Below are 12,873 nucleotides of genomic sequence, written 5' to 3' on the forward strand. Positions count from 1 at the left end.
ATGAGGAAGAAATTGGTGTCATGTGAACCTTGCAACAAATATCTGTCTCTACAGGCAGTAATTCTTCAATTCTTTCTAATGTGGAATAAAAAATCCTATAGATTAATTAATGTCATAAATGTATCTGCTGAGTTATTTTTAAATGTGACAACCATTAAGATGCTTGTATATATTATTATTGTCATTTAATATAGCACTTCATAATTCCAAAACCCAAATCTGAGTGTCAAGTAAGTAAACTTAAATCACTTATTGGAAGTAATCCTATTATTTTCCATTGAACTTTCTTCCAAGTAAGTTTTGCATTCTGGGTTTAAGAATGTTTACTCAATGTAGTTGACAACTAAGGCTGCACTTTTCAGGATGTAATTTCTGAACAGAAATGTTTAGGATTAAACTCCCATCTGTTTTTAGAACTAGAATATCTATACAACCATTTAACTACTTGGTGGCTCTGAATGCCCAGAATCATGTAGGAATTTACCTGACCTATGTAGATAAGGTTGTAGATGCCATAGAAAAGGGTTCCATCTGACTTTGGCAAAAATTTCTTTAGAACCCTCTGGTTTTCTTTAAAAGTGTATAAATGAAATTGAACAAAAGGAAAAACAATGATAACAATTGCTACTATTTCGAATAAATTGTAATATAATTGTATAAACAAAGAAAATCAGGTCACGCTTAATAAAACCACTCTTTCCCCTTGATTAAGGGGTATAAAGCTGTTAAGATTTCACTGTGTTGCAGCTTGGGGTTTTTAATATTCCACCCAGCTTGCATAAGATATATTTTTATAAACTAAATAGTCAAGCAAAATACTAGTTATCTTCACTCAGCAAGTTCTTACTTATCTGTTTAGTCTGTTTTATAATGTAAATGTTTGTGTTTCTGTGCTTCTCTTTTACAACCTTACATACCAGTTGCTTTCTCCTGGGCCTGGGGAGCTCTCTTTCTTTTGCTAGGTTTTCCTGTATCATACTATAAACACAGAGAGTTGAAAATATACTTTTTGGTGGGATATTTTAGAGAAAGAAAATGTTCCTTTTTCTTTCCACACATACAGATAGACAGAAATAGGGATGCATAGCACCATATAATATTCCTTTAAAATGTGTTTCTTTCTGATTTCAACACTGTCGTTCATTTGACTTGACTTTTTGCTAAGTTGTAATGCTGAATTGTGGTAGATATCCCAGAACATTTAGAAGAGAAAAAATAATCTGTGAATAAGAAAACAATGCTGGGTAAATGTTGGTACGAGTGAGACATATTTCCCAGTAAATGCGGTTACTGTTGGGATGTAATAGCTAAATTCTGATCATGTTTACTTAGAGGTCCCACTCTGTTCATTGAAGCTTGCTCCCAAATGAGTGTGGCCATATAGAATGGTTATAGGAGTGCAGTCTTAAAGAGCAAGCAAAACCATAAAGGAAATTCATTTTAGTAGCACTTAGTTCCAAATAAGAGTGTCCCTTTAGGTTGATTTCCTAAAAACACTCCATTTTTAGCTGCACCATGCCTGATTAGTTACCCTAGACCTTCATGTTAGAAGTTTCTGGAAACTGGAGGAGAAAAAGCCAGCAACTTCTGGCATATCTGCCTAGAGATGCCCAAGGACCACATGAAAATACATGACGAATACAAAGGGACCAAAAAGTCTCATGAGGACTGAAGAGAGGAAAGAATAGGACCTTTCAGACATGGGAGAGAGAAGGGTAGAAGCAAAGAAGAAGGTCTGGCGAGTTTTATAAACTTTCTTTATTAAAAAAAATGAGTTGCAGTTTTAATACTAAAGTTGTGCACAACTCATGGTGGAAGGCTATTGTGTGCTTCATTCAATTTCATTCTCCCTCCCTAAAATTTTCATCTGGTCCTGCTTCTTCCATAGAAATATAACTTCAGTACTGACATAAAGCAAAAAACAACAGCAAGTGAATTTGAAAAAATAAGCTGAATGTGACATTAATGAGGTACAGCAGAGGGCAAAAGGTGACAGCGTGGGCTGTTGAGCAGGGCTGAGTATACGGAAGGAGAATAGATGCACAAAGGGGAAATTTCAACACTATGAGTTTTCTACAGAATTGATTTTTTAAAAAGAAATGGAGATTACCAGAAATGAGGGGCATTGGGTTAAAGGAGTTTGGGAGCCTTTACAGAAATTTTCAAACATTTCAGTTCTTAGCTTGTTATGGAGAAGGAAAGTGCTACAGATTTCAACTAGATCCCTACCCAATAGATTTATGGCTATGAGGAGAGAATTTCATGGTTGGTTGTTGGGGGTTTTCCGGGCTGTATTGCCGTGGTCTTGGCATTGTAGTTCCTGACGTTTCGCCAGCAGCTGTGGCTAGCATCTTCAGAGGTGTAGCACCAAAAGATAGAGAATCTCTGTCTTTTGGTGCTACACCTCTGAAGATGCTAGCCACAGCTGCTGGCGAAACGTCAGGAACTACAATGCCAAGACCACGGCAATACAGCCCGGAAAACCCCCAACAACCATCGTTCTCCGGCCGTGAAAGCCTTCGACAATTTCATGGTTGATTAGAAATAGCATGTGAGTGAGAAACAAAATGGGGGGCTGGGGGTGAGGGAGTCATCCCAATACAATTAAAAGTTAAAGCACAAAATGAAGCCACTATTGGGGAACAAAGTAAAAAGGAAGTATAAGGTATAAATAGTCAATTGGAAGGTCAATGGCTATTTCCTATTAAAGATAAAATAAAATGTGAGCTTTCCATATTATATGCAGAGAAAATAGCAAGTGCAGTCAGTGGAGTTATACTTTTCTCCAAGGGTTTTCAATTGATGTCACCATCAAGCCAATGATGCTGTCACAACATCTTATGTGAGCAAGACACATTGCCTGTGAGTTGCAGTCCCATTGCTTTGGAACCCTGTGTCAGCAGGCGCTTGAGATGATCCTTATGGTCATTATTGTCCTTGTCCTCTTGGAGCAGGTCATCTTAGAGGAGATGAAGCTATGACAGACAACAACTTTCTCAAGAGCATGCTTCAGATGATATCCAGTGAGGGTTGAAGTGTAGGAAAGAGTATACTTGTGTTTCCTTCTTCCAGGCTCTAAGGCACTGGTATTGACATTAAAACCCTATATGGCTTAGGACCAGCATACCTAAGGGACCACTTTTCCCATATGAACCTACCCATCCGCTCTAGTCTTCTTTGAAGGCCTTGCTTTGGGTATCCCTGCCATCTGAGGTTAGACAGGTGGCAACCCAGGTAAGAACATTCTGAATTGTAGTGCCTAAACTTCAGAATTCTCTCCTTAGGGAGATTCATCTGTCTTTCTCTCTGTATTGTCTTCCACCAGTGAGTGAAGACTTTTCTATTTCCTTTCACCCTCTTGCCTGGTTGTGTGTGTGTGTGTGTGTAAGTTTGTCTGTATGTCTATATGTTTTCATTGTATTTATATACACATTTTAAATGTTATTGTATTGTTTTAATGTCTGATATTCACTGCCTTGGGGACCTTGATGGTTGGAACAGTGGCATATACATGTTTTAAATAAATTAAATAAATAATGTGGAACTGGGCATTTCTTTCCAGAATGGAATGCACAAACTGGTCCTGTATCAGGAGGTCAATATTGCAGAAGTCAGTCAAATAGTTTAGTTCTTTGTCCTCTCGCATGCATTTGGCAGTTGCTTGCTTGCAGAAGTTCTTGTACTTAGATCTAGACCCACCTCCTCATCTGTGGGGTCATAATGGTGATGAAACTATTGTGTCCACATAGCCTTTATAATGCCAAGAAAGTCATTTTTTTCCAGTCACTTGTGCCATCTCCTCTTCAGTCATTTCTGCGTATTGTAACACAGAATATAGAAGCTGTTATTGGCATAATATCATGCAGTACAATGTTTTATGTTAATCTTTGCATCACCTCAAATCTTCAAGAGGCTATACTGTGCTGGTAAAAAAAGCTATACATCAGCTACTAAACACTGATATGCCACTGTTGTCGCTACATATATAAGATTCTAATCTTAAACTTTTTTTGAAGTCAGTTCCATTGAAATATAGTTATACTTATTTCCAAGAAGATGCATTTGGGATTTAGGTATTAAGCATTTCTTTAATATGTTGCACTTAAATTCAGGAGTGTCTTTGCGACTGTGTCCCACTTACCAAAGTAATATTTGGGTTAACTCTGTGTGTTTATTTTTTTCTGGGTTGCATAACATGGTTGTTATCCTACCTCATACAAGTTCACTGATATTTTGTATATTCAAACGGAAAATATATGAAATTGAAAACTTTTTTGTTTAATCTTCAGGTGGTAGCCTTAGGAGATGTCCCTGATGGGACTTTGGTCACGGTAATGGCTGGAAATGATGAAAACTATTCTGCAGAACTCAGAAATGCTACTGCTGCAATGAAAAATCAAGTGGCTCGATTTAATGACTTGAGATTTGTGGGTAGAAGTGGAAGAGGTATGTAGTTGAGCCTTACTTTTTTCAGAATATCCTAACAATCCTTAGTTACAGTTCTAAGAACATTGTCTTCTACAATTATGTCTTTGATTTCATATCTGAATAATGAGTGAGATTTCAGTATTTATGAAGCCTGAGTCCATATTGATTTTATCACAGTAGATTATTGCAGATTATGACTCATTACTGAGTGTATCATATATGTATTCAATGAACATTAGAGGATCAGATTAAGATTCTTATTCTTAATAATAATAGCCAGCATTTTTCACTGAGATCCCAGGCAGATTAAACAGTACAAGTGAAAATACAGTATAATCAACAGCTAGGATGTTCACTAAGCAAAGTACAATAATGAACAACAGTTAGGACATTCAGTGAAAGAGATACAATAGGGTACGGTAGCAGAAAAGTTGAAAACAAGCATTAAGCTGAGCACAGAGATGAAATCTTTCTGAAACAAAGAATTACTAATTTCCATATATTTCCATGATATGGAAATTCCCTAGTAGGTGCATGTCTATATCAGCAGACAATACCTAACAGTGTAGCATACAGTCCCTCTCTGAGCTAATTCTTATGATACAGCCCTATAATTTGGGTAGAAAGCCACACATTTTGCATAGTTTGGGGAAGGCAGGAAAGTGGGAGCTTTCCTGACCTCCTCAAGCAGGCCATTCCATAAGGTGAGGCTACTATGAAATAGTGTAAGATGCTTTTTTAAAAATATACCCTTAGAGCTTTGGTGCTGTAATCTGTACCTACTCAGTACATAAACTGTGCTATGGATAAAGAGCTCCTTGTAATATCAGATATTTTCATTCACTCCAGTAGAGAAGGCAGACTAGCACGGATCATGTATACTGAAGAAGTGATATGATATGATATGATATGATATGATATGATATGATATGATATGATATGATATGATATGATATGATATGATATGATAACTCTGCTGGAATAGTATGATTGCTTCTGGGATGTTTTAAATAGTGCTGTAAATTCCAGAATTTATTCAATTAGTGAAGCTTTTGTAATTAGATTGTGACTGGGAGAGTCTGGGTACATATCAGATGTGCCTAAGGATCCCAGCTGATTCAGTTAACTGAGATTTAATACATCATATGATCCCAACTCGATAAATATATGCTAACATAATAAAATAATACTCACAGGTCCTGCCCATTTTATATATATAGCAAGAGAAGGAGTCTGATTAGCCATCTATAACAATTTAAAATCTGTCTAATAACTTCAGTGACATATGGCACATTTTTACTTTTGAAGGACAGAGTTTTTACCATAATGCTTTCAATAATATAAATTAAATTTCCATTTACATACTTTTCTTATTTACATAACTAGTTTAAATTACTTTAGGTTACTCATACAGATAGTAATTGTAGAAAGAGAATTTCAAAATTAGGTTGATAACATAAAGATTAATGTACTTTTCCAAGTAAAATTGTCCTCATAAAGGTTTTTAAATAAGTCACATTTGTTATAGTTGTGAGACCCTCTATTTGTAGAGAGGAGTGTTAATAAATGAAATTATGAACATCTTGGAGGCCTAAAACAAAAACACTGATGCATAAAGGTTGGTGATTGCTAAAACAGCAAAGAAAGCTGTTGCATGTTGCTAATACTATGTTAGCATTGGCGAGCACCTATATGGAGCACTTTCTTAGGTTGCCCAGTTGCATTGTTTAAGAATTCCGAGTTTTTTTCAAGAATTTGATGTGTGTTTGTTTTTACTACTGTAATTTCAACTGGGCTGAAGTAAAGAACAAATTGGCATATTCATATTAAATATGTTTATGTGGGAATAATATCCATTGATTTCAATGAAATGTTTTCCCCAGTGTACCTTAGTGCTGTAATCACATTTTTAAAAATTTTGTGCCTTGTCTTCAATGAGAACCATAAGAACAGCTTGAGACTAGTACTTCCCACACATCCCCTTTTTCCATTGCTCCAAAATTCCAAGGTTCAGGTGACCCCATAGAAACAGCACTGGGTAACCTGAGGGTATGCAGTGGGAGGAGAACTGATAGAAATTTCCCCATCTCCTCAGATGGTGGAAATATTCTTCCGGTAGCAGCCAATATATTTGTTAATATATGATAAAAGATGGAGGATCTTTAATTGTTGGGGCAAAGGCAGAATTTGAACAACTATTCTGAAATAACGGAATAATATGTATCTGCTAAAATTTCCATGTTACTGGTACAGTCACATAGTCTTTGATTCATCCTAAATCTGCATGCGTGTATGTGCATGCGTTAAGTTGCAGCCAATTTATGGTGACCCTGGCTGGGGTTTTCAAGGCAAGAGATACGTGAAGATGGTTTGCAATTGCCTGCCTCTTTGTAGCAACCCTAGTAGTCACTCAACCAAATACTGACCAGGGCCAACCCTGCTTAACTTCTGAGATTTGAGGAGATCAGGCTACCTGGACCACCCAGGTCAGGGTGCTACAACCATAACATTTGTTCCTCTACATGACTAGCCTCAGCTGCACCATTAATGCATCAAAAGGATCTAAGTTAATAGCATCGATCATGTGTACCATCAAATCATGGCTTGCCTCCCTTGCTCTATCTCATCTCCTTTCGCATTACATTTAAATCACAAATTATGGTTTGTTCTCTCCTGAACTCCAAATTCTTGTTTAATCCTGATTTTAAATCCTGTTATGGAGGAAAGAGAACAATCTACAGCTTGTGCTTTGGGTGCTTTGGTCACTTCTTTTTTGCATAGTTTGTTGTTATACACTCAAGTCAATGAGTTGACCAGGGCTTTTTTTCTGGGAAAAGAGGTGGTGGAACTCAGTGGGTTGTCAGCACAGGGGGCAACTCTTGGTGGGAGGTGGTGCCCCTGGTACCACATGCACACGTGCAAAGTGCGCACATGCTCCCAGGACCAATCACGTTCACGTTACTTGGGGTCAGCTGGAACAAGGGGGGTGTTTTTAAAAGTTTAAATCATCCGAGCCAAAAAGAGTCACATGGCTGGTGGCCCGCCCCTGATCTCCAGACAGAGGAGAGTTTAAATTGCCCTCCGCACCATCCAGCTGCACAGAGGGCAATCTAATCTCCCCTCTGTCTGGAGATCAGAGGTGGGGCCACCAGCCATGTGACCATTTTCAAGAGGTTCTGGAACTCTGTTCCACCACGTTCCAGCTGAAAAAAAAATCCTGGTGTTGACTACTGCGGATTAGGACAGCAACAATTCCCATGACTGTCACGGCTAGGGAAAATGTTTCTGTGATGATGGTAAGGCTGCTAGCAATATTAGTGGCTACATATTGTGCATGTTAGGGGCCTGTCCACACGCTCACTTGGCTCAATATTCCTTTGGTGGTACTGGAGAAACTACTACTCATGTAATATGAGTACTGCACTGAATATGCACTGAATATGAGTTTCTAAGTGCACTGGGGCCTATACTAGCCTTGATTTAGCCAAAACAAAAAGGATTTAGCCTTGATTTAGCCAAAAAGGATTTAGCCTTGATTTAGCCAAAACAAAAAGGATAAGTATCTCTCAAATTGGATATATGATTCTGAGGCCACTAGGATGCAAATTATTTTACATGTGTGATGATGGTGCAGACTTACTCCTCCAGCTGGAGTGAATGCTCTAATGGGCGAGCGCATGAACTGGCCCTATGTTCCTGAGACGTTCCTTGAGGGAAGGCTGAAACTGCAAACAGGCAGAATGCGCAGTGTACTAATTAACTCCTAGTTATAAATATCATTCCGGAAGATTGCATAGCTCTCTAACTCTTGCTTTTTACTAACATAGTGATTTTATCAGAACTGGGACGGGTCTTTTGATTTGTGCATAGTAGGCTTTACTTGAATTTTCCAAGAAGCTCATGTTGGTAGACATTTTTTTCTAATCTGCTTTTGCTACATTTTTAGTCTGATATGCTGAACTTGATGGCTCTTAAACTTGGCTGAGTTGCTTCTGTACAGAACATAATTGCTAAGGGAGAGAAATACCTGCATTTGGAATTGTAGCTTGGTGATGCTAACGAGTGATAATAATAGGGTAAAGCTGAGAAAATTATATCCATTTACTGAAAACATGAGTGATGCTGTAATGTATAAAAGAATCAGTCATTAAACATGTTCACTTGTTATATGGAAGGCTGCACCTTTTCAGTAAATGGAATTCTCATTATGATTCAGAGTGTTTAGAAAACATTTTGAAGATTTAAACGTAGAGCTGGCAAAGTGTTTGAGAAGCTAATAAAAGCAGGCCTGCACTTTAGTAGCTGGCACTGCAAGTGAGCCAGAAGTCAGAGTCGGCACAGTTCTTAAGGTCAGAACTGGAAGAACAGAGATCCTGAGAAGAAAATCAGTAATTTATTTTGCTAATTCCATTCAGTAACATTTAGCACTGATCATTTATGTTCCAAAGTAGATGTACAAATGAAAATTGAAAGAACTTTTCAGGATAAGTTTAACGATTGAAATGATCTCAGGAACATTGTATGCTAATTGTTGAGGTCTGAAGGTTTGAGCTCCATGGGCAATACTGATTTTGAGTGAATGACTAATATATTCTTTTGTTTATTCATACAAACCTGAACTGTTTCCTAAAGGTGTGGGCTGTTTGCATTAGGGTGCATGGCTTCTGGTATTCTTTTATTGCAATGGCTTAAAGTGTGAAGACTATGGTAGTTACGTCAAACATCATGAAACGAGTACAGGAAAATTAACTTATGTTAGCCCTGTGTAATGTTTCAGAGCTCATGAAGCTACTAGCTTCTCAGAAGCAGTATTATGAATAAACAATATGCAAAAGGTGATACAAAAGCCATTTGAAAGTTTGTCCTGTGCATATGGTTTGCAATTGAAATGATCACAAGTAATTTCTGCGGAACTAGGGCTGTACCAGATACACTTTGTTTTTGATCATCAAGTAAAACTTGTGATTTTAGAGGGTGGGATTTTTTCCTGAAAAATGTTTGTACTGTGAATATTGAGTTTGTTTTCCAATCCTCAGCAAAACGATTTCCATAGCTATAGCTTCTTTGTGGATTTGTCACATGAATGATCCTACCCAATCAAGGATCACATAGTAAGTGTGATGATGTCACAATGCTCAGCAGTCATCAATTTTGGCTATGCAGTGATGTCACTGAGGGTAATTTAAAATAACAACATATTGCCAAGAAGAGTAAAAAAATGGTCACTGCTGGAAATGTCCATAGAAAAGAGTAACTAATTTTGGCTTTGCAGTATGTGGAACTGTCTAAAACAGTTTTAAGCAGTGGCAATTCAGATTCATGCCTTTCTTTTTCTATCTCAGAAGTATTATTTGCCTAGCTGTATGCATAGGTCAGTAAAGTTTTTTGGCAGTTGGATTTTTCTGCTAGACATAACAAAATCCCCATTAATCCAACTACTTCAGTTCATCAGTTATTCAGATTCACTCTTGGCTGTCCAGTACCATAAGCCTAATTATCTGGCTAACCCTCTTTTGCTTCCTTTGCCCAAACATTGGCTTGTATTAGGCTGCAATCCTGCACTCAGTCATGTGTACTTAGCCCTACTGGAGTTAATGGCTAGGCATAATGGAGGCAAGATTATATTTTTGTTTTGTTTTATATTTCCCTCCCTCCCCAGTTGCTGTACTCTTTTTGAAATTGCCATTATTCTCCTGATGAGAATAGACGACCAGAAACAAATATGTAGCTTGAATATTAGAGATTTGGCTAAATTTTTAATACCATGGAATTGGGAGATATTAACAATTTTTACCTTGTTCAGACTGTTACTGGTAAAACCTGCACTTCTGCCTTATCCTTCTTGCATTACTGACCCTAAATGTTTTTTATACAACTTACTTATCAGCAAGTATACTTAGGATTTCAGATTTTTTTCTACTTAAGGCTTGAAAATTTTAATACTTCATTGGGTTAACTGATGAAAAGTTTCTTTGGACCTAGAAGTTTTCCACCCTTGCTCTTTCAAGCCAAAGTTTTCTTACCAATGCACTGCTATTATTCATGATGAAATAAACACCAATGTGAAAAACTTTTGCATGAAATAAATGCAATAAAAATAACCATTTCTGATAGAAAATGCTTTACTGACCACAATGTACCTGCTTGCTTTATGGCATTATCAACCAACTGTTAAGAGATTTTTTTTAAAAAATGTCTAAATAAAACCAATTTTTATAAATAAATGTGAATTGGGACAATATGTACAGCAGAACCTCTACTATGGGCTTTAGTTTCCCTTCTGTAAAAATCAGAATAACAATGCACTATTGAAGGGGATTATAGAGAGGAACATGAACACTACAATAGATACAAAATTACTAGTAAGCATTGTCCTTATTATTATTATTCATGGCCTTTCTCATCTGTAGATTGATAATAACTTGTAGAAATATTTTATTTGTCCAGATATCTGATTTCATGAACTTATTTTATTTAACTCAAGCTTACTAAAGGAAACCCGGATAACCATGGATAGTAAAACCCTCACAAACAAGATTAGGAGGAATCCTTCCCAAACTTTCATTAAATTAAAAAAAAAAACCTATTTCCAACTATCAAATCAAATCCGTTCATTCCCATCTCTTTCCCAGAATGGCATCTTCTCACCAATTTCAGTCTGGAATCAATGACATTGTTCAACACAGTCAAAAACAACTCAAGGTAAATAACTTTTGCAGATAATAGAAGAATGTAGTCTAAATAAAGCACATTGATACCCTACATATGTGTATGTATAAATGAACTTTGTTCATTTTGAGGCACCTATCATGCCAGGATCTGTAAATGTGTGATCTTTGTAGACTTTTCAAAACATTGCAACAGGATCAAAACTCCTGCCAATACTTGATAAAAAGCTGCCTAAATTATTTCCTCTTCCAGCAACTGGAATATTCACATGGTATAGGTTCAGTTAATGTCAACCACAGCAGTGAATGGCAAAGGAATGAGAAGGATATATTATTACTGAGTCCTTCATGTTGGGTATGTTGGGGATAATTGGTAGTCCACCAGGTTGTGCTTCCACATTTCCATCATCCTCCCTGTGGCAATTTCCTTGCCTATCCTTGTGTGTTTATATGGAAGTAGGTTTCAGCATCACATACGACTTGGCAGCTGATCATTTTCTCTCTAGTTTACCAGTAGTAGTGCAGAGCAATACAAGTACCTAAACAGTCATGCACTGTTTCCTTTATCCCTGAAGTAGAAGTTAATATATGAGATAAAGGGATACAAGAAATAAAAAATTGACAGTGAGTTATTTTTATTTAAAGGGATTGTGCAAATGACAACAATAGCAATGATTTTTCAAGAAAATGAAGCCATGTTTCCTTTTAAATGTCAAGCTAAGTTAAAGAAAAGTTTGTGCTGCTAGTTCCCTGGAAGTCTAATATATAGAATGGGATTCTGAGCATCATTAGAAATATAGCTGTTACTCAAACTTTGGCTGAACCTTGGATTTAAAATTTCCATTGTATGTTTATAGCCAGAAGGTATTGGCCCATATCTGAAATCTAGTTTCTTTTCCTGGTGCCATGCTTGAAAAATCTACCTGGGGCATATATCTTCATAATTTAAGAATCTATTCATATGAGTTTGCTGTTTATTAAAAACAGAAATCTATTAATGAAGATTATGTATGTGAAGATACAACAGAACATACATTGAAAGGTATATAGGACAATTTAAAAATAGTTGTTATATTATTGTTGTCGTTAGAGCCAAAGCATATAAGAGAGTTACAAAAGTTCAGAAGAAAATTTCATAGTTCATAAAATACAATTATATAATGAACCAAAGCATATTCTTGCTATCAGTCATACACTGAATGTTTAAGGTTTCAGATAAACATAGAAAGTTCATTAAATATATAGTGAATCAAAGTTGTTGAAATTCCATTTGCCTTTCCTGTATTTTTACACTAATAAGTAGTAAACTTTTTCAAAGTAAATATTTCCCACACATTGACAAACCATTTTCATGTAGTTACGTAGATATTTGGCATAAGCATCTAGTGGTGTTGATGTTGAATATATTCATTCTTAGCATTTTAATGGTATATTATTCTTTATATAACTGAGCCGAAGAAATTCTGGTACAAATTGAATGACCAAGTGTAATATTTCTATAATGGTAACTGCTGTTAGTTTCCAAAATCACAGTATGGAGAGGAGGCATCTATTCTCAGCCCACACTAGTGTCAACATTCTATTTAATAAGTCTTATATAATTTTGCAATCTTCCATGGGGATAGAAGCCACTGAGTGGCCATTTTCAAACAATTTTCTCTATTCTAAAGATACAGAGTTTATTTATTTATAGTGAAAAATAAAAATTCCAAAAACTTAGTTTGAATTCCTTGATATTGAAAGCCACTATGTACTATTTGGCATAGTTTAGTTGAAT

At 36.4% G+C, this 12,873-nt stretch overlaps 1 protein-coding gene across 1 annotated transcript in view; it reads left to right on the forward strand.

The window, feature by feature from the left end:
- Nucleotides 1–12,873, forward strand: part of RUNX1 (RUNX family transcription factor 1) — a 270,979-nt gene that overhangs the window by 160,820 nt on the left and 97,286 nt on the right. Inside the window, exon 4 of the mRNA XM_054973938.1 lies at nucleotides 4,290–4,446. Coding sequence (XP_054829913.1) covers nucleotides 4,290–4,446 — 157 coding nt within the window. The remainder of the gene's footprint in view (nucleotides 1–4,289; nucleotides 4,447–12,873) is intronic.

This window comes from Eublepharis macularius, chromosome 3 (assembly GCF_028583425.1).
Source record: "Eublepharis macularius isolate TG4126 chromosome 3, MPM_Emac_v1.0, whole genome shotgun sequence".
NCBI lineage: Eukaryota > Metazoa > Chordata > Lepidosauria > Squamata > Eublepharidae > Eublepharis > Eublepharis macularius.